At 38.0% G+C, this 23185-nt stretch overlaps 1 protein-coding gene across 1 annotated transcript in view; it reads left to right on the top strand.

Annotated features, from left to right (window-relative positions):
- LOC128567666 (multidrug resistance-associated protein 1-like) overlaps window positions 1-21044 on the top strand; it is a 103420-nt gene extending 82376 nt beyond the window's left edge. The window contains exons 21-29 of the mRNA XM_053565080.1: window positions 2436-2635; window positions 3655-3781; window positions 11788-11889; window positions 14692-14835; window positions 16433-16591; window positions 18122-18288; window positions 19424-19618; window positions 19962-20124; window positions 20463-21044. Coding sequence (XP_053421055.1) covers window positions 2436-2635; window positions 3655-3781; window positions 11788-11889; window positions 14692-14835; window positions 16433-16591; window positions 18122-18288; window positions 19424-19618; window positions 19962-20091 — 1224 coding nt within the window. The 3' untranslated portion in view covers window positions 20092-20124; window positions 20463-21044. The remainder of the gene's footprint in view (window positions 1-2435; window positions 2636-3654; window positions 3782-11787; window positions 11890-14691; window positions 14836-16432; window positions 16592-18121; window positions 18289-19423; window positions 19619-19961; window positions 20125-20462) is intronic.
- Window positions 21045-23185: the final 2141 nt, after the last annotated feature.

Here is a 23185-nt window from a genome sequence, read left to right as displayed (position 1 = left end):
TTAACTATGCTCCAGAAACAGAAGAGCTGACTCTTGCATATTTATACCCACTACAAAACCGACATATTGTTTACATTTTAACAGAAAATTAATTTGCCTGAATATCCAAGAGAGAAACAGCTACTACCTTTGTGTCCCATTATCTCACATATCAGCACATGATTGCTGGAAGAGCTAAATTTATCTCTCATGATATTTACATGATATCTTTATATTAAAATGTGGTCAGCCAATTTAATCTTCAAAATTCTGTCACTGTAAGGCCACAGTGGAAAACAAACAAATTTAACATATGTTTAAAGTACTCTGAGGATCTTTTCAAAAAATATTATTAAAGTTTAATGCTTTCAAAAACCTAAGTTTTTAAATTGATATTGAAATTTAGTCTGGTCAAGCTAGAATGCTAATAAATTTTTCATTTCTACACCTATACACCATTATTTCTCTTACTTCATATGTTTTCCCTATATTCTCTGTCTTTCTAGATCTTATTTACACTTCATGGCCTAGGTCATATTCCATTTTCTGTGTGAAGAATTCTCTACCAATTTTGGAAAAGATCTGACTCACCTATGTATTATGGAATTACTACACTACTAGGATTATAAGCTATTTTTTAGGAATCACAGATTGTCTCCTCAATGAGATTGTAAGTTCTTTGGGAACAGAGACTATGTCGAATATATATATTTTTAAATCAGTAAACAGAGAGATGGCACTGGGAATCAATTATATCTCCTTAGGATTCAAAATAAACACTCATATCACAAATACAATTTTCTATGATGGTCCTATGGTTGGTAAACCATAACAGTGTGATCAGTAGTGGAAAAGAGTCTAGAAAACATGTATCGTTACAGGGAGTGGTATAGTGTAAGCTCTGAATTTGGGTTCTAGAACCTGGAATTCTACTTACCTTCCATACTCACTTTTCTGATACCAGGTCTTTCTCCTGTGACCTGCATAACATGTGGTTCCTGGACCCCAAAGCCAGGATCCCTCAGGGTAGGGCTCAGAAGTCTCCACTTTAACGAACCCTCTGTGTGATTCTTACTGAAGTAAAAGAAGCATTGATGTAGATCAAAGGTTCTTAAACTCGATTTCCTGGAGACTTTTCATGGGAGAACTCCATGGCTTCTACAATTCACTCAAATATTATAAAAAGCCTTGAATGTGTTTACATTTATCTATGGAAAAGTGGTTTGTTTAATCCTTAATCAGCTACTCTGATAGCCTATGAACCCAGAAACATATTCCTTGCTCTAGACAACCTGTTAAATCCCTGGCAGCCTCAGAATGCCACAATTCTAAATATTCTCCGAGCATTTAGCACAGAGCCAAATTTATAAGCTGCAAGCTAACAGGCTGTTTATAGATTGAGACATGTTTTTATTTAGCTTGTACAGTGTTTTAACCAATCGAAGACATTTAAAAATCAGGAATTTTACGCAAAGTTTCAAATCTGAAGACTTTCCTAAAAATCATTCTAGATCTGGTAACCCTTAACATTTTCATTTTTGGTTAATGGCAATTTTCTGGGGCTGTACTATGGCCCCATTCATTCAGTGCCTGGTCCTTCTGGCTTTCCACCATCCCCACCATTCCAATTGTCCTCAATCTGAGGCCAAGGAGGAACCAAATTGAAATTGTGATTTCACTAGTAAGTCTCGTGGAAAAAAATATGTATATTTTTTCTATAATTATGTGTAGGTACAAAAATACTATTGCTTCCTCTTCTTCCCTCATGTAGTGGATTAACTGCCCCATTTTCAAAATGGAACACAGAGATTTTTCCCTAGTAGGTACTCAATAATGGTCATTTGAGTGCTGTCAAAGTAAAATTTTGCCCAATTAGGTTCTAGAGGTGCTATCCAGAATTTGGCCTTTTTGTTGTTACATGACTATGTTAGTTTCCTAAGGCTCCTATAACAAAATACCACAAACTAGATGGCTTAAAACAATAGAAATGTATGCTGTCAGTTCTAAAGGCCAGAAGTCCAAACTCAGTTACGTAGGCAGGGTTGGGTCCTTCTGGAGGCTCTGGGGGAGAATCTGTTTCACACTTCTCTGCTAGCTTCTGCTTACTGTCAGCAACCCCTGGCATTTTCCCTGGCTTAGAGACAGACACATCAGTTCAGCCTCTGCCTTTGTCTGCACAGGACAGTCTCCCTGAGTCTGTGTTTTCTTTTCTGTCTGTTATAAGTACACTCAGCTTTGGAGTTAGGATTCATCACGTCTTGAGATGTTATCTTAATTATATATGCAAAGATACTATTTCCAAATAAGGTCACAATGCAAAGGTAGTAGGGATTAGGATTTATACCTGACTTGTGGAGGTTACTCTTTAAATCACCTCCCAAGGGTCTTGCTGTTTTTAGACACTGAAGTGATTTTCAGTACATCTTTGCAACTTCCTCTTCTTGTCTTCCAATTAGAGACGTTACATGGCAAGCTCTCGGCAGATTCGGCGGATGGCAGAAGCTTCTCATTCTCCTGTCATATCCCACTTTAGTGAGACGTTAGCAGGTGTGTCCACTATCAGAGCATTTGGCCATGAGCACAGATTCATCCAGCAAAACAAAGAGGTGGTGAATGAGAACTTGGTCTGTTTCTACAATAATGTAATTTCAAACAGGCAAGTCACATTCATACACCTAACTTAACATTACCTTTCTTAGCTATCCTGTTCACTGACTTCTAAACAGAGGAGTCTTTTGTAATGGTATTTCATGCAATTAAAAATGTAAGTATTCGTAAGTCCTAAATATTTCTGGTATTAATGTACATTTCAATTAAATTGTATCTATGTATATTCGTATAAAAGGCACGTACTACTGCCGTGAAACAAGGTCCCAAGTTGTCGAAGGATAGATGGGGTGTTGTTAGAATTACTTATTACATGATTCTACATTGTATTTTATATTTTTAGAATATATTTTATTTGCATACAGCATTTTATACAATTTTTGAATTTGAAGTTATAGTTCCAGGCGGCGCCTGTGGCTCAGTGAGTAGGGCGCCGGCCCCATATGCCAAGGGTGGCGGGTTCAAGCCCAGCCCCGGCCAAACTGCAACAAAAAAATAGCCGGGCGTTGTGGCGGGCGCCTGTAGTCCCAGCTGCTTGGGAGGCTGAGGCAAGAGAATCGCGTAAGCCCAAGAGTTAGAGGTTGCTGTGAGCCGTGTGGCGCCACGGCACTCTACCCGAGGGCGGTACAGTGAGACTCTGTCTCTACAAAAAAAAAAAAAAAAAAACAAACTGAAGTTATAGTTCCACTTAAAGAAGAATAAATGAAATATTAAATAGTAGTTGGACACATTATAATTTTTACAGAATAATTTTATCATATAAAAAGTGCATGTAATTGGAAAGATAATTGATTTTCCCATAGGATTTTAGCTAGTGTTCTTTTCATTTCCTTTTAAATTCTGATCAAGTTTTAAATCAAAGTTCTGCAAGCATATTTTTATACAGAGGATTTTTTTTATATTATCATTATATGACAATCCTATGTTTAACTGACTTCCAAGTAAGTGGGGGAACAAAAGAAAAGCAGTCATTGATGTTTACATCTTGATTTCCCAGAGGGAGTTAGTACTAAGCGCACGGAAACTTTTCCATGTCGGTGACTAAGGCATACATCCCGTTTATCCCAGGTGGTTGGCTGTCAGACTTGAATTTCTTGGCAACACAATGGTGTTCTTTGCTGCACTGCTGGCTGTGCTGACTGGAGACACCATAGATTCAGCCATAGTTGGTTTATCTATATCCTATGCCCTAAATGTAAGTACTGATGATTTTCATAAGACATAATATGTTTATAAACCTATTTATTAAACATTTTTCTTTGCCTGTATAAATTATGGATTATATTAACTAAGTAATGAGAGACAAATCTGAATTACCCAAGAGGCTTATTTCTCTCTGGGTAATTTTATGGTAGCAGAAATCTGGCTCAGCAGTTTTAAGTTAGCTAATAGGAAGAATAGGCTGATACCCAAGACTGAACATTAAGAGACCAGGAAATTACTGCTGTTCCATAGCTACGCAGAAATTTCTACTGTCTTACCTTTATAGATTGATAGCCTGTTACAGGGGTATCGTCCTTCTCCACCATAGCAAGTGCATCCAATTTGCCCAGCAAGAAAATACTGCAAGCTCTGGGGCAAGTATATGTGCTGCTTCTCTTCTGCTTGTCAGTTTTCCCCTAATAAGTCCTATCTTATTATACTACAAATAACTAGTGGTATGAGTGTGTCCATGCCCCCTTTGTAAAATAGCAAGGGTTTTAAACTGTTAAATTTAATTTCACATTATTTAGAAGATAAGTCTTGATGATTTTGGTGTAGACCCTTAGTTCCTTATCCAGAAACCTCAAGGCCTATTGCACTTTAGAATTCAGATTTAGGCTTCTAGAAATGGAATATGGCACATATCTATAAGCAGGACCTGGGGCTGAACCCCACAATCAAACAGGACTGTTTTGTGCAATGAAATATACTATTATCACCCTAAATAGGTTTAATAAACATTTTAATGATCCCATGTTCAGATCATGTCAGGTGGGCCATCAAATGGGTTGACACAAATCTCAAAAAAAAAAACCAGACTGTAAAAGCTTTCTGAGTTTTAGAATCAGACAAGAAATAATAACCTTGGTGAACGTACAATGGAGATTAGGGAAGAAGAAAGTATGGTTAAAAAAGGAGGCGGAGCAAGATGGCAGCCGAGTAACAGCTTCCTTGCATCTGGGCACCGTGAGTCTGGGGAGATAGGACTCCAGGCAACTCTGGCTGGTGGGATCTGCCTATCATCACCCCTGAGAGGATACAGGGAGTCAGCGAGAGACTTCTGGACCCCAAGAGGAGGACTAAAACAGTGGAAAACCAGCAAGTGGTCGCGTGTGTTCAATCTGTCTAAACCCGCCCGCAACTGTAAGTTCAGTAGCAGCGAGACTGCAAACCAGAAAGACCTTACCTATGAACTGTTTTGGTGTCTTTGGACTTGGCACTCAGCTGAACTGCCTTGGGGAGAGCCTGAGCGGGAGTGCAGAGAACTTTGGCCTTTGTCTGGGGCCCCAGTCTGAGCCGCTGAGCCAGACGGAGCTAATAGTGTTTGGCTCTGGGTCACAGGCAGCCATTGTGAGCGATCTGCCCCGGCAAGCTCCGCCCTCAGGGTCGCACAGCTAGAATTGGGTGGGAGCTCGTAACCCAGCGACCAAGTAGCCTAAGGTGGGGTCTGAGCCACCTTGCAGCCCTAACCCTTGGGGGCAGAGGGAGACCAGTTTTGGCACACAGGGTAAGTGGATAGCCACTTCAGCAGTGATTCCAGCGACAAGCACTTCCCTGGGAAAGCTTCTACTCAGCAAGTGAACAAGTTCAAAGTGCCTTTTAAGTGGGCTGAAGAGAGATTTAGGGTATCTACCTGCTGGGGTTTGAGAAACCAGCAGCCTCCAGTCGTATCAGAACTATGATTAACATCTCATACCCCAGAAGACCACGTGCTGCCCAGACAATATTCAATGACATATACATACTGCATTGTTTTTGGTTGTGTGTTTTTTTTTTTTTTTTGGTTTGGTTGTTTCTTTTGTTTATTTTGATGATGTTTATTGTTGTTTTGTTTTTTAATTTCAACCTTTTCCATACAGATCCTTTTTCTTTCTCAATTTTTCTAGTTTAATTATAATTTCCCATTGCTGCCTATTTCAATAATTAGAACTTCATTTGTGTTAGTGTTTCTACCGCTATTATTTGGTTTTCTACCCAATTTTATCCCGTAAAGTTTTCTGTTTGCTTGTTTTGGTTTGATTTATAGCATTTTTGTCTTTCCTCTCTACTTGGTGGAGCTGGGGTACTGTGTCTGATAAGGTTAGCAAAGAGCTGCTGACCTCAAGGGAACCACCCAACTGGGCACCCTCAGAAGATGGTTTTTTTTTTTTAAGGCTGTATCAAAGTACCCTACTGTACACCTATATTGCTCTGTCTCCCTCTTTCTGTGCCTCTCTTCTTTTTGTCAATATTCCTTTTACCCACCCCCTCTCCTTTCTCTATTTTTCTTTTTTTTTTCTTATCACTCACTCCTCCTTTCTTTCATCTCTTTTTTGCTCTTCAACCTTCTAACCCTTCTGGTCCTGTAACCCTTAGTCCACAGGCACGAGAACTTAAAGAGCAAGAGGAAGTGAAAGGAAAATTAGGGCAAGGAAACAGATAAAAGAAATCACTCATGAGAAAGAATCAGCAGAAAACTCCAAGCAACATGAAGAACCAGTCCAGAACAACCCCGCCAAGGGACCATGAGGTAGCTACTGCACAGGATTCCACCTATAAAGAAATGTTAGGAATGACAGAAAGGGAACTTAGAATACACATGTTGAAAACAATGAAAGAAATGATGGAAACAATGAAGGAAACTGCTAATAAAGTGGAAAATAACCAAAAGGAAATCCAAAAACAGAATCAAATAAGAGATGAACGATATGAAGAATATAAAAAGGATATAGCAGAGCTGAAGGAACTGAAACAGTCAATTAGGGAACTTAAAGATGCAATGGAAAGTATCAGCAACAGGTTAGACCATGAAGAAGAAAGAATTTCAGAGGTAGAAGACAAAGTTCTTGAGATAACTCAGATAGTAAAAGAGGCAGAAAAGAAGAGAGAGAAAGCAGAACGTTCACTGTCAGAATTATGGGACTTTATGAAGCATTCCAACATACGAGTTATAGGAATTCCAGAAGGGGAAGAAGAATGCCCCAGAGGAATGGAAGCCATACTAGAGAATATTATAAAAGAAAATTTCCCAAAAATCACCAAAGATTCTGACACACTGCTTTCAGAGGGCTATCGGACCCCAGGATGCCTCAACTGTAACCGAGCTTCTCCAAGACACATTGTGATGAACCTGTCCAAAGTCAAGACAAAAGAAAAGATTCTGCAAGCTGCCAGGAGTAAGTGCCAGTTGACCAACAGGGGCAAATCCATCAGAGTGACCGCAGACTTCTCTAATGAAACTTTCCAAGCAAAAAGACAATGGTCATCTACCTTTAATCTACTTAAACAGAACAATTTCCAGCCCAGAATTCTGTACCCTGCTAAGCTAAGCTTAAAAATTGATGGAGAAATCAAATCATTTACGGATATACAAACATTGAGGAAATTTGTCACAACAAGACCAGCTCTACAGGAAATACTTCGACCTGTTCTGCACACTCACCACCACAATGGATCAGCAGCAAAGTAAGAACTCAGAAATTAAAGGACAGAACCTAACCTCCACACTGATGCAAAAGATAAAACTAAGCAATGGACTCTCACAAAATAAGACGAATAGAATACTACCACACTTATCAATTATCTCAATAAATGTTAATGCTTGAATTCCCCACTGAAAAGACATAGATTGGTTGACTGGATTAAAAAACACAAGCCATCCATTTGCTGTCTGCAAGAAACACACCTGGCTTGAAAAGACAAATTAAAGCTCCGAGTCAGGGGTTGGAAGACAATTTTTCAGGCAAATGGAATTCAGAAGAAAAGAGGAGTTGCAATCTTATTTTCAGATACATGTGGATTTAAAGCAACTAAAGTCAAAAAAGACAAAGATGGTCACTTTATATTGGTCAAGGGAAAAATACAACATGAAGACATTTCAATTCTAAATATTTATGCACCCAATTTAAATGCTCCCAGATTCTTGAAACAGACCTTACTCAGTCTGAGCAATATGATATCTGATAATACCATAATAACAGGGGACCTTAACACTCCTCTTACAGACCTGGACAGATCCTCTGAACAGAAATTAAACAAGGATATAAGAGATTTAAATGAGACCCTAGAACAACTGTGCTTGATAGACGCATATAGAACACTCCATCCCAAAGATAAAGAATATACATTCTTCTCATCACCCCATGGAACATTCTCCAAAATTGATCATATCCTGGGACACAAAACAAATATCAACAGAATCAAAAGAATTGAAATTTTACCTTGTATCTTCTCAGACCATAAGGCACTAAAGGTGGAACTCAACTGTACCAAAAATGCTCGACCCCACCCAAAGGCATGGAAATTAAACAATCTTCTGTTGAATAACAGATGGGTGAAGGAAGAAATAAAACAGGAAATCATTAACTTCCTTGAGCATAACAACAATGAAGACACAAGCTACCAAAACCTGTGGGATACTGCAAAAGCAGTTTTGAGAGGAAAATTCATCGCTTTAGATGCCTACATTCGAACAACAGAAAGAGAGCACATCAACAACCTCACAAGAGATCTTATGGAATTGGAAAAAGAAGAACAATCTAAGCCTAAACTCAGTAGAAGAAAAGAAATCTCCAAAATCAAATCAGAGATCAGTGAAATTGAAAACAAAAGAATCATTCAGAAAATTAATGAAAGAGGAGTTGGTTTTTTGAAAAAATAAATAAAATAGATAAACCATTGGCCAGACTAATGAGGAATAGAAAAGTAAAATCTCTAGTAACCTCAATCAGAAATGATAAAGGGGAAATAACAACTGATCCCGCAGAGATACAAGAGATCATCTCTGAATACTACCAGAAACTTTATGCCCAGAAATTTGACAATGTGTAAGAAATGGATCAATATTTGGAATCACACCCTCTCCCTAGACTCAGCCGGGAAGAAATAGAGCTCCTGAACAGACCAATTTCAAGCACCGAGATCAAAGAAACAATAAAAAATCTTCCAACCAAAAACTGCCCTGGTCCAGATGGCTTCACTCCAGAATTCTATCAAACCTTCAAGGAAGAGCTTATTCCTGTACTGCAGAAATTATTCCAAAAAATTGAGGAAGAAGGAATCTTCCCCCAACACATTCTATGAAGCAAACATCACCCTGATACCAAAACCAGGAAAAGACCCAAACAAAAAGGAGAATTTCAGACCAATCTCACACATGAATATAGATGCAAAAATTCTCAACAAAATCCTAGCCAATAGATTACAGCTTATCATCAAAAAAGTCATTCATCATGATCAAGTAGGCTTCATCCCAGGGATGCAAGGCTGGTTTAACATATGCAAGTCTATAAATGTTGTCCACCATATTAACAGAGGCAAAAATAAAGATCATATGATCCTCTCAATAGATGCAGAAAAAGCATTTGATAAAATCCAGCATCCTTTTCTAATTAGAACACTGAAGAGTATAGGCATAGGTGGCACATTTCTAAAACTGATTGAAGCTATCTATGACAAACCCACAGCCAATATTTTACTGAATGGAGTAAAACTGAAAGCTTTTCCTCTTAGAACTGGAAGCAGACAAGGTTGTCCTCTGTCACCTTTACTATTCAACGTAGTGCTGGAAGTTCTAGCCAATACAATTAGGCAAGACAAGGAAATAAAGGGAATCCAAATGGGAGCAGAGGAGGTCAAACTCTCCCTCTTTGCTGACGACATGATCTTATACTTAGAGAACCCCAAAGACTCAACCACAAGACTCCTAGAAGTCATCAAAAAATACAGTAATGTTTCAGGATATAAAATCAATGTCCACAAGTCAGTAGCCTTTGTGTACACCAATAACAGTCAAGATGAGAAGCTAATTAAGGACACAACTCCCTTCACCATAGTTTCAAAGAAAATGAAATACCTAGGAATATACCTAACGAAGGAGGTGAAGGACCTCTATAAAGAAAACTATGAAATCCTCAGAAAGGAAATAGCAGAGGATATTAACAAATGGAAGAACATACCATGCTCATGGATGGGAAGAATCAACATTGTTAAAATGTCTATACTTCCCAAAGCAATCTACCTATTCAATGCCATTCCTATCAAAATACCAACATTGTACTTTCAAGATTTGGAAAAAATGATTCTGCGTTTTGTATGGAACCGGAAAAAACCCTGTATAGCTAAGGCAGTTCTCTGTAACAAAAATAAAACTGGGGGCATGAGCATACCAGATTTTAGTCTGTACTACAAAGCCATAGTGCTCAAGACAGCATGGTACTGGCACAAAAACAGAGACATAGACACTTGGAATCGAATTGAAAACCAAGAAATGAAACTAACATTTTACAACCACCTAATCTTTGATAAACCAAACAAGAACATACCTTGGGGGAAAGACTCCCTATTCAATAAATGGTGTTGGGAGAACTGGATGTCTACATGTAAAAGACTGAAACTGGACCCACACCTTTCCCCACTCACAAAAATTGATTCAAGATGGATAAAGGACTTAAATTTAAGGCATGAAACAATAAAAAGCCTCCAAGAAAGCATAGGAAAAACACTTCATGAAGACTTCATGAAGAAGACTGCCATGGCAATTGCAACAACAACAAAAATAAACAAATGGGACTACATTAAACTGAAAAGCTTCTGTACAGCTAAGGAGACAATAACCAAAGCAAAGAGACAACCTACACAATGGGAAAGGATATTTGCATATTTTCAATCAGACAAAAGCTTGATAACTAGGATCTATAGAGTACTCAAATTAATCCACATGAAAAAAGCCAACAATCCCATATATCGATGGGCAAGAGACATGAATAGAACTTTCTCTAAAGACGACAGACGAATGGCTAACAAACACATGAAAAAATGTTCATCTTCTCTATATATTAGAGAAATGCAAATCAAAACAACCCTGAGATATCATCTAACCCCAGTGAGAATGGCCCACATCACAAAATCTCAAAAGTTCAGATGCTGGCGTGGATGTGGAGAGAAGGGAACGCTTTTACACTGCTGGTGGGACTGCAAACTAGTACAACCTTTCTGGAAGGAAGTATGGAGAAACCTCAAAGCACTCTAGCTAGACCTCCCATTTGATCCTGCAAACCCATTACTGGGCATCTACCCAGAAGGAAAGAAATCCTTTTATCATAAGGACACTTGTACTAGACTGTTTATTGCAGCTCAATTTACAATCACCAAAATGTGGAAGCAGCCTAAATGCCCACCAACCCAGGAATGGATTAACAAGCTGTGGTATATGTATACCATGGAATACTATTCAGCTATTAAAAAAAATGGAGACTTTACATCCTTTGTATTAACGTGGATGGAAGTGGAAGACATTATTCTTAGTAAAGCATCACAAGAATGGAGAAGCATGAATCCTATGTACTCAATTTTGATATGAGGACAATTAATGACAATTATGGTTATGGGGGGGGAAGCAGGAAGAGGGATGGAGGGAGGGGGGTAGGGCCTTAGTGTGTGTCACACTTTATGGGGGCAAGACATGATTGCAAGAGGGACTTTACCTAACAATTGCAATCAGTGTAACCTGGCTTATTGTACCCTCAATGAATCCCCAACGATAAAAAAAAAAAAAGAAAGTATGGTTAAAAAAAATGAAAAGGAAAGAGAAAGGAGAAAGTAGAAAGATAGGAGAAACTTCCTTCTGATGGAAAATAGTGAAGAATGGCAAAACGTTTGTGTACTGTTTTTTGTCTTTTGTTTAGGATGTACATATTTGAGGCATATCTCATCAATCTTAGTATTCATCATTCCTTATTCTAAGCATGGACTTTCTTAGTACATGCTGAACTATGGTCATTCTATCCTCTGCCAAAGTATTGCATTCTTTATGATATTAATAAGTTTAATATACTTACAGAAACAAGTGTGTATGTGAGGAAATATGCTTACTTCTAGAGCTGTTAAATAATCAAAAGAAAGTATGTTAAAACACTAAAAAGTGCAACTTAACAGAAATAATGTATTATTTAGATCACATAAAAGACTAACCATCATGCATTAAGCTCTTGTTCCCATCTCCGTCATCTCCCTTCCCAGATTACTCATTCTTTGAATTCTTGGGTAAGGAAGGTATGTGAAATTGAAAACAATGCAGTTTCCATTGAAAGAGTTTGTGAATATGAAAATATGGATAAAGAGGTAAGCACTCCTGAGTAACCAATACATAAATGGACGATTAAGATATTGTAAAGTACCTTGAATTGACAATTAAAAAATAAATTTTAGACAAAACCTGCATTTTGGAATGGATAAAGTGGGGATAATTAATGTGTACAAAAATTCATTTAGTTAGTTAGAGAAAGTGAACAATATTTGATAGCACACCGAAGTGATTATAATCGATAATAAGTTAGAGCATGCTTTAACATGACTATAAGAATAGAATTGAAATGGGACTAACACAAAAGAAATGTTAAATGCCTCAGATAATGGGTATCCTAATTACCCTGATTTGATTAACTCACATTGTATGCCTGTATCAAAATATCACATGTACCCTATAAAGATATACAACTATTATTTACTCAATATAATTTATAAATCCTATATTTCCAAATTCGTGTAATATTCAACATTTCAATGAAATTAAAACAAAAAATATTGTAAAATGGACCATTATTTTATATGTCACTAAAGTAGAAATAAAAACACTTCTTATTAGTTAGGACAGTTCATGAATTATAAGTCACATCCGTATTTCTGTGAATTATAAGAAGGGAATATAATGACCTGTTTTTAAGACACAGTGATTTGTCTTCTACTGATGTGTAGGATAAAATATACAACATATAATTACAACCTTGTGGAGATTTACGTTGAGAAAAGTGTCTTAATTTAGTTGTCTCATAATTATTTCGAGTCTGCAGTTTCTAAATCGATTATATCCTTATTGCCTATACCTTCTGCTCCATTGACTCATCATTAACAACTCTGTGAATGGGAAGGAGGAGGGGAATAAATCAGTCTGTCTTGTTCTTTTTAATGAACTGTAATTCAAGGGGCAAGGAATTTGACCATGGACAGCATAATATTTAAGTTAGCCATGTATTTTACTCTATGTTCCTTCTAAACCGATGTTTCATTAACACTGCATCTGGTAAAGATAACTTGACTGCCTGTATCTTTTTTAGTCCAACTATGAAAGTATCTTTTCTCTTTTGCTCATAAGTCTAAGGAATAGGTGTCCCTCCTCCAAATAAAAATCTAACATTTCTGTTGTATTTTTGGTAATGTCACTTCCGGTCTTCTCTGGGGCCTAGCCCATTATTTACTTCTTCCAACTTCTACCCTCTTGCTCCACTCAGCCAATAAGTATTTTATATATCCTCGAATTCCTACCCAAACTTTGATGCTTCTTTGGATTATTCCCCAGTCTTACCTTTTCTTCTCATATAAATTTCATGAAAGTTTAGTCTACCTTCAAAATAAGTAATCCAAAGTAACAAACATTCAAATCATTTAGTCATTTTCCATCTGATAACTCATGTGAAATATTATATATAATAGCTTGAGGCTAGGCATTCGAGAGCAGTCTGGGCAACATATTGAGACCCTGTCTCTACAAAAAAAAATTTGTAAATGAGCCAGGCATGATAGCATGCAAATGCAGTTTCAGCTACTCAGAAGGCTGAGGTGGGAGGCTCACCTGAGCCCAGGTGTTTGAAGTTACAGTGAGATGTGATGGCACTACTGCACTCCAGCCTAGGCAACAGAGCAAGACCCTGTCTGTAAAAATGCATATGCATACATATATTTTTTATAAATTTTTTGCTATTAATATATATTTCTTTCACATTGGAAAAAGATAATAAAATGTGTATGTATAGACACATGCCTTTAAAAAATAAACAAAACTTCTATAAAATGTAATGAAAATTGTGAACAATATTTCTGCAAAAATATTTGATATAGAAGAGGTAAATTTGTCCCAACACACAGTAACCCTTTTCACCCCTCTACAGCTCTGTTTCTCCACTCCCCTTTACAGAAGAATATTTTTTTGAAAAGTTGCCTATATTTGATTCTCCATTTCCTTTTCTCTCACTCTTTTTGGACCTGATTCCAACAGGCTTTCAATCCTACCGCTCCATTGAACCTGCCCTTGTCAAGATCAAGAAGGACCCTTTCTTCGTCCTGCCTTTACCTGGCCTATCATTTGACATTGGCCTTCACGCCCTGTCCTGTGGGACACTTCACCCACTGCCCAGGCTCCACACCTCCCTCTATGTTCTGCTTCAGGTTTCCTCCCGTATTCCAGACAAGCCTCCTGTCACGGGGTCCTGGGCAAAAAAGTGATTAGTTCCAACTAGTTATTGCCTAGAATGCTCTACAGGAGTGTCCACAAAGTTCAGGTAGAAGCTTTCCACCAGGACCAGGAAAACTCTTCTTAGCCACCTTATTTAAAATAACACCTACTCCTTCTATCAACACTGCTCATTTCTTCTTGTCTTCCAAAGCTTTCATATCATCTCAGATTCTGCATATGCTATGGGATTCTTTCTGCCTCTGTCCATTAGCATGTGCCTTCCACAAAGGAAAGAATGGTTATCTGTTTTCTTCACTGCCAAATCTCCAGCAACTAAGACAATGACAGGTACAGCAAACGTTCAGTATTTGGGGAAGGAGCATCTGACAGATGGTCCTCGTCTCAGCTAAAATTTCAGGTTGCCTTCAGGTCTTTAAAGGATTTTAGAAGGTTTTTCTTAACAACTTGACAGATGATGGGAAATCTTTTACCTGTAAAATTTATTTCTAAGATTTTCTTATAATTAGATGAGAGGTTTTATTCTGATAGTATTTAAAACTATTTTCAGAAATCATAGTATCTATAAATGTCTCATTTATCATCATTCTTCTCCACGTTGCTTACATGCATGAGAATTATTTTGCGGGGGTGTATTTTATTTTAATTGTTATTTAAAAGGGATTTCTTTGTTCAAGGCACCTTGGATAATGTCTAGAAGGCCTCCACGACAGTGGCCCAATAAAGGGATAGTGGAGTTTATTAATTTTCAGGCTCGATACCGAGATGATCTTGGTTTAGCATTACAAGATATCACTTTCAAGACTCATGAAGACGAGAAGGTATCACATGTATTTCTTATGTTTCTTTTTCTTTTTTTTTCCTGAATGCATTAATTACGTGCAATGTAATATTGAATATAAAGTGGTCTTTTGTTAAAATTTCATATAGAAGTAATAATCTGTGTGGTTCATAGGTAGAGAATAAGTTTTACCTCTTTAAAGAAAAAATATATTTTTTAAATTGCTCCTGCACTATTGTGAAACATCATTTTAGTGTACATTTTTACTTTGTCTATAAAGTGATTTATAACAATAAGCAAAATTGTCTGAAAGATAGTAAATTCATGTTATGAATTATTGGTGTAGTCAATAGTTTCTAAGACTATTAGAGAGATGGAAAGATGCTTGTAATTTAGTTAATACAGGAAACTTACAAAACTGTTGATAGTATGATTCCAGGTTTGTGTTTTTAAAAAAGCAAACAGATAGGGCGGCGCCTGTGGCTCAGTGAGTAGGGCGCCGGCCCCATATGCTGAGGGTGGTGGGTTCAAACCCAGCCCCGGCCAAACTGCAACAAAAAAGTAGCTGGGCATTGTGGCAGGCGCCTGTAGTCCCAGCTGCTTGGGAGGCTGAGGCAAGAGAATCGTGCAAGCCCAAGAGTTAGAGGTTGCTGTGAGCCGTGTGATGCCACGGCACTCTACCCGAGGGCGGTACAGTGAGACTCTGTCTCTACAAAAAAAAAAAAAAGAAGCAAACAGATAAACACATTAGGACATGTATTTTGGGAATAGAAATTCTTCAGAAAAAATTGAAATAATTTTGGAATTTTGATTTGATTCAAGAGATTCCTAGGGATTTTTCCCTCTGATATCTTTGTCAGATTTAAAATTATACATTAGAGCAAGTCAACAACCTTCATGTTCTCTCTGCCCAATGTCCCCATTAACACTAACACATGCATCAGAAAATGGAAAAAATTGTTTTAGTTCTCCTGGTCAAGGGGACATGTTTAATACTGGAATATTTATGACAGGCCAATTATTTTGGCCAGAATTCAAATCCTCAAACATTATCTGTGGTCACCCACAAGTTTTGATGTTAAGTCATTTGATACACCAGGGAAATTTACTGGCCTTCCTTTAAATTTTCTAGCCCATCTAGCAAAAGGTTTGAGTGCTTTTTATTGGTTTATTTGCTTGTTTGTTTGGGGGCAAAGAGGGGAGGAAAAAAACTTCCTTTGTGCAAGATGAGTGGGAGCTAATTTTTCATCCAGACCAATACCTTAAGTAATCCCAATAAAACCATTTTATCATCACTGCCTCCTTTGCCCTTCCTTGCCTAAGATGCTAGATCAGGGGTGGTTCAGGGTGATCTGCTCTTCCTGGGGCTGCTGCAGTTCTCTAGTTAGGTAATAACTAAATATCAGTAAGTAGAGAAAAAATACACATTAGCCAGAGCTTTTCCAGTGAGTAGAGGATATCTGGATAAAGACTGACCCTTAGAAGTCACATTACATTTTTCCTACTACTTGAGATGTTAGTCTAGATGAAAAATTAGATCCCACTCATCTGGCAACTAGGGTATTTGTTGTCAGTGCCGAGGTCCCACTCCCTTACACAGCACACAGCATGAATAATTGATGGTCATTTCTGTACAGGTGGGAATTGTGGGAAGGACTGGAGCAGGCAAATCAACACTATCGAATTGCTTATTTAGAATTGTGGAGAGATCAGGAGGCAAAATTATCATTGATGGAATTGATATATCGACTATTGGACTTCATGACCTTCGGGGCAAACTTAATATTATTCCACAGGTAAAGTGTTTTCCAATAGTCTTTCTTAACTCACTCCAAGTAAACTGGTTTTTTTGGTTAGTTTGCTTGTTTTTTGTTTTTACAATTTGTTCCTTTCAAGTATATAAATTCATTTTTAGAAGCCATATCATTTTAAATATGTTTTGAAAACTTGATATTTGATTGATCCCTATTTAAACACTCTCACTATAAAGCATTTTTTCTAAGAGCATTTATGTGTTTGAAGAATTAGTATATCTCTTTGAAAAAGTTCCTTTCCTAACAGTAAGTGCAAATAAAATTCAAGGGAATAAATCAGACTGAAATGCCTTGGAATGTTTTGGAAGAAAAAAATTGTGAAGCCTTGTTTTGGTAGTTTGAGTGTAGTTAGATTCTTCTGTCTTGAAGTTTAGAAACAGCAAAAAACCCCTCATAATTTAGTTAAATTTCTTTTCTCAAGTCCTTTGAGTTTCTTTGTGGAATAAAAGGAACTTGATCATTATCAAGTATGCAAATTGACTTAAGAAGATGTTGTCTGTAAAGTCAAATATGATTTATTCAGTTGAGTTTGATAAAATAAGATGTTTTCTGACCATTCATTAAATATTGTGGTACTATTTTCTACAAATATCTTAAAAAATAAAATCTCTTCATCATATTTTTTAAGTGTATACTTGTATTAGAGGATTTACTTCAAAACAAATTTGAGACTGGCCATAGTGGCTCACGCATGTAATTACAGCACTTTGGGAGGCCAAAGTGGGAAGATTGCCTCAGGCTGAGAATTTGAGGCCAGACTGAGCTACACAGTGAGATCTCATGTCTACAAAAAATAAAAAGCTAGCTGGGCACACTTGTGCATGCCTGCAGTTGCAGTTTGAGGGTGCAGTGAGCTATGATGACCCCTGCACTCTAGCCAAGGCAACAGAGAAAGAATCTATCCATTCTCCCCCCCAAATGGATAAAATCTGGAATTCAGTCAGGCAAAACAATTTTACTGGAAGAAAGAGACATCAGCCATTCCTCTCCTATAAATAAATGCAAGTATAGTAAAAATATGGTTTCACCGATCACCTAGGTGTAGTGGAAATAAAACGCACTTAGTCTGCTTTGAATTCTACTCAACAACTTATCTTCTCTGTGGTCTTGTAAAGTGCACTTTGGAACCCCCAGTTTGCTCTCTGTGAATTGGGACTATTAGCTTCTATCTTTTTGAGTTGGTATTCTGAGTGATAATAATATATATTACATTTATATTTATTATATATCACATCTTATTCCTGACTACATGGCATCACCATTATTATAATGATGACATAATTGTAAATAATAGGAGGAGGAGAAAGAGAATCAAGAGACTTATGATAATTTAATATAAGTTATAGTTTATTTTGTTTTTTAGTCTTTTCTGTTTTTGTTTTAAATATAAAATGTATTTGTTGACTTATTAGATCATTTTGCTTTTTCTTTATTTTCTGAATCTGATTCTTTTTTTAATGTATGCATGCCTCAGTTGACAGTAAGATTACAGGTGACTATTTTATTTTCTAGGATCCTGTTTTATTTTCTGGAACCCTTCAAATGAACCTGGATCCCCTAAATAACTATTCTGATAGTGAGCTGTGGGAAGTGCTGGAACTGTGTCACTTAAAAGAGTTGGTACAGTCCCTTCCTGAGAAGCTGCTCTACGAGATTTCAGAGGGTGGTGAGAACCTCAGGTAGTCTGCCAAGAAGAGGCTTGCCCTGCTTATACATTCTAAGCTCTTTAGAAATTGACCTCAAAGGCAAAGAACTCTTGAACCACTAAGGAGCTTGTCTGGTCTGATTAAAACACGTTGCTGATTCTCTTAAGGGAAGAGAAACAAGGAATAAATGATAGCCAAGGGCTGGGGAAATGTTGGTGAAGGGAAAGAAAAGAAAAAGAAAACTGCAGAATGTCACTGTTTAATTGAAATCTTCTTTTCTCATTACTGCTGCACTAATAGCCTAGTTACTTAAAAATATTGTAAGGGATTGCTTTCTCTCAGTCACTGAGATAGTCCCCGTCTTGTGATCAGAGACTCCAGGAAAGTGAGTTGCTAGATCCCTCTGACGGCCTGCATGGCAGGACTTCTAACTCACTACCTCTCTCTCCATGGTTCCACCATCCACACTGGTCTCCTTACTGTTTCATGAGTCTGCCAGGCCAGGTCATGGCAGCTTTAGAGACTTTGCATTTGTAGTTAACCTTTGCCTGAAACAAGTTTCCTACTAGAAACCTGCATGGCTCTTTCTCCTCTTCCTTCAGTTTTTTATTTATTTATTTATTTATTTTGAGACAGAGCGTCACTTTGAGCTTCAGTACAGTGCTGTGGTGCCATAGCTCACAGCAACCTCAAATGCTTAGGCTTATGCAATCCTCTTGCCTCAGCCTCCCGAGCAGCTTGAACTACAGGCACTGGCCACCCTGCAGGGCTAGCTTTATTTTTTTTTTTCCTTTTTTTTTTTTTTTATTGTTGGGGATTCATTGAGGGTACAATAAGCCAGGTTACACTGATTGCAATTGTTAGGTAAAGTCCCTCTTGCAATCATGTCTTGTTCCCATAAAGTGTGAGGGCTAGCTTTATTATTTTCAGTAGAGCCAGGGTCTCACTCTTTCTCAGTCTGGTCTTCAACTTCTGAGCTCAAGCAATTTGGCCTCCCAGAGTGCTAAGATTATGGACGTGAGCCACTGCCACCAGCCTTCCTTCAGGTCTTGCTTATCTATTAATAGAATGTCCACCCCCTACCAACACTGGAAACCTCCTTCTGTGTGTTAGACTTCTTCTTAGAACTTGTGTTTTATATATATGTATATTCCCCCCCCCCCAACAGTGTGGGACAACGGCAGCTTGTCTGTCTTGCTCGCGCTTTGCTTCGAAAAACAAAAATTCTCATTTTGGATGAGGCAACAGCCTCCATTGACTTTGAGACAGATGACTTGGTGCAGACCACAATCAGGAAGGGGTTTTCTGATTGCACCATCCTGACGATTGCTCATAGACTGGATTCTATCATTGACTCAGACAGGTAAGCTTTCTTTCTTTTCAGAAATAAAAACAATTTCTACAGAGCTAAATATGGGACATAAAAATAACACAGTAACGGTTTAGTGTGTTTTATCTGTGCTGGGAACACTTTTCCCAAATGGTGTAGAAAATATTTTCCAAAATAATTAGAAGAAAAATTTAATACTAAAAAAAAATTAGAAAACGTGATTTATGTATTTCCCGAATTAACTGGTGCCTATATTTTGTACTGAAATAATTCACAGAGTAATTGAAACCTTACATTAGCAAGATCAAAAAAGCTGGGGTGGAAAACTGACTATAGGTTCCTGACGGTTTTTGTTTGTTTTTTCCCCCCATTGCAGGGTGCTTGTTCTAGACTCTGGAAGGATTGTAGAATTTGACATGCCACAGAATTTGATAGCTCAGAAAGGACTTTTCTTTGAAATGACAACAGAAGCTGGAATAACATCAGACTCAGAGACAAAAAATTAATTTTCGTTGCATGTTGATTATACTGAGTTCAAAAAGAACATAGTGTATTAATACTTCAAAACAAAAAATGGTGGGGGGGAAATGCGCAAAGGCAGGACCCTGGCTCCAGGACGGCGCCAACATCCCAGGAAGCAGCACAGTTGCCAACAGTTCTTGCCTGTGCCCAGGCTCCCCTCCTCCATCCATGTCTGCCTGCTTTGCATGGCCAAAGTGCTAAGAGTCACTTAACCTTTAACTCTGACTTGATTCAGGAGCCACCTTCTCAGTGAAGTATCCTCTGAGCACCCACCCCCTCTGCCTTCCAGTATGATCTAGATGCCCCTTTTCTTTATTCCCATTAGCCCCGTGTGCTAGCTCTGTCGTAGCTGAAACCATACTTTATTTTAATTCTTTAATGTCTGTCTCTCCCCAAGTAAAGGTCCCTGAAGGCAAGACCTCTGTTTTCATCGTCTTTGTATGTCTGGTTCCTAGTAGAGTAATTTTCACAAAACTGATACCCAACAAATGTTTGTAGAATAAATAACTAAAGATTTTAGAGTCATGTAATTTAAAGACTTATTTATTTGTGTATATATCTATATGTACATTTTATGAACTGATGGAAGCACAGAAAAAAGTTATTCAGCTACTTTTTGGAGTTATATAACTCTATTAACTGAATTTTATGATCTGCTGTATTGGAAAATAATGTTTTTATAATGTTCTTACTATTTGTCTTTTAGTAAAACAATGATATTTTCCTTGGAACATCATTTTCTGGCTGGTGAGAAAAGCTCAGTGAGATATGTATCAGATGGTATAAACTCTTGGGATCATTGATTTGTAGTACTAATCCTATTTCGAAGGGCTTTTGAATTTAGTAGTTTTATGTAACAGAAGTAACATGATGTCTCTGAATTGTCCTTCAAATGTAAACTGTTTAAACTTCAGCAATATTTTTCTTTCAAGTTGATTTTAATAAAATATTTAAACAGTTCTTTAAGGCCCATCAACTATTTCTTGCATCTTTTTTTCTTTTCTCTATTCAACCTTATATAATCTTGCTTTATTTCCTAGGGGTATTCATGAAAAGTCGGCTTAAAGTATAAAACCTTTCGTTACTGAAAGTCTCTTCCCTTTAGAATGTTGCCCTATCTTTCCAATCCCTGAAGTGCTTTATAAAAATTAAATAAGTATTTGTCGAATTCCATTAAGAAAGGGATCAAGATACTTCATTAATGTCAGTTAAAAATGTTTTAGCTCTCTACTCTGGTTTTCCGTAAATCAGAGAAGCTGAATCACTTTAAAATCTAATGGGAAATCAAAAGTAACTGGGATAAAATGTGGTATTTTCACATAATGGAACTCTATACAGCTCTAAGAATGAATATATGACAGCTACAGGGAGGCACTATGCTGAATCGCACAGGCGTAATGTTGACGGATAGAAGCAGGCCACAAATGAATATTGTAGGAGTTCATGATACCGTTTATAGTCAAGTCATTTTTCAAAAAAAAGGAAAAACTAGTTTATAATATTAGAAATTGAAATACTGGTTATCCTTGGTAGAGGAGGGTAATGACAGAGAGGACATGGAAGGTGGGTTTCTAGGAACACAGTTATGTTCTGTTCCTTGATTTGAATCTTAGTGTTGGTTCAGTTCGTGAAAACTACCAAACTGCATACTTAGGCTATTGTTGGTGTGACTCAATGCAAATGAGTAACACCTGCTCAGTCTGTGTGCATTGAACTGAGAGACCCTGGGAGGCCTATACCAAATAAGTCCTCCACGCGGAGATGCCAGGGCACGGCCCCTCCAACGATCCTCCCAGGGGATTTTATTGAAATCTCAGGCATGAGAAGATGCAGCATAGTGGAAAGCTTCAAGGGGACGGTAAAGGTGAAAACAAGGAGTTTATCTTTAGTTGTATGATTGAACTCTTAACGCATTCTGTTTACTGCACTTCTGCCTTGCCTTTTTCTTATCACTGCTAAATATGACTTAGGGTTGGGATAGTAGAATAGTGAGTGTTATTCTCAGTACTCTGGGCCACCAGTGATGCTTGGCTTTTGTCCAGTTTACTCTGTCCCTAGTGCCTCGCACTTTGAACAGGATTTATACAGTTTTCTGCATATATATGTATGTATGTGTACACATATATATGTATATATATGCTATCTAAAAGTATCCAGCCTTGTAATATGAAAAATAGTTATTAATAATAGATGGGTACTTTCTGGACAGCATTCATAGTTGCAAATAAATATATTTATAGTAATTTTATCATATATAATTACATAAAAAGAAAGCAAAATAATTAAAATGACTAAAAATTGTTCAAAGATAGGAGGACGCCGGGAGGCGGAGCAAGATGGCAGCCGAGTAACAGCTTCCTTGCATCTGGGCACCGTGAGTCTGGGGAGATAGGACTCCAGGCATCTCTGGCTGGTGGGAACTGCCTATCATCACTCCTATGAAAATACAGGGAGTCAGCGAGAGACTTCTGGACCCCAAGAGGAGGACTAAAACAGTGGAAAGCCGGCAAGTGGTCGCGTGTGTTCAATCCGTCTAAACCCGCCCACAACTGTAAGTTCAGTAGCAGCGAGACTGCAAACCAGAAAGGCCTTACCTGTGAACTGTTTTGATGTCCTTGGACTTGGCACTGAGTTGAACTGCCTTGGGGAAGGCCTGAGCGGGAGTGCGGAGAACTTTGGCCGTTGTCTAGGGCCCCAGTCTGAGCCACTGAGCCAGACGGAGCTGATAGTGTTTGGCGGTGGGTCACACGGATCCATTGTCAGTGATCTGCCCCGGCAAGCTCTGCCCTCAGGGTCGCAGAGCTAGAAACGGGTGGGAGCTGGTAACCCAGCAACCAAGTAGCCTAAGGGTGGGGTCTGAGCCGTCTTGCAGCCCTAACCCTCAGGGGCAGAGTGAGATCGGTTTTGGCACACTGAGTAAGTGCATAGCCACTTCAGCAGCGATTCCAGCGAGAAAGCTGGGAAAGCTTCTGCTCAGCAAGTTTACAAGTTCAAAGTGCCTTTTAAGTAGGCTGAAGAGAGATTTAGGGTGTCTACCTGCTGGGGTTTGAGAAATCAGCAGCCTCCAGTCGTATCAGA

Source organism: Nycticebus coucang, chromosome 16 (genome assembly GCF_027406575.1).
Source record: "Nycticebus coucang isolate mNycCou1 chromosome 16, mNycCou1.pri, whole genome shotgun sequence".
In the NCBI taxonomy this organism is placed as follows: domain Eukaryota; kingdom Metazoa; phylum Chordata; class Mammalia; order Primates; family Lorisidae; genus Nycticebus; species Nycticebus coucang.
This window is presented reverse-complemented; position numbering and strand designations above follow the sequence as displayed.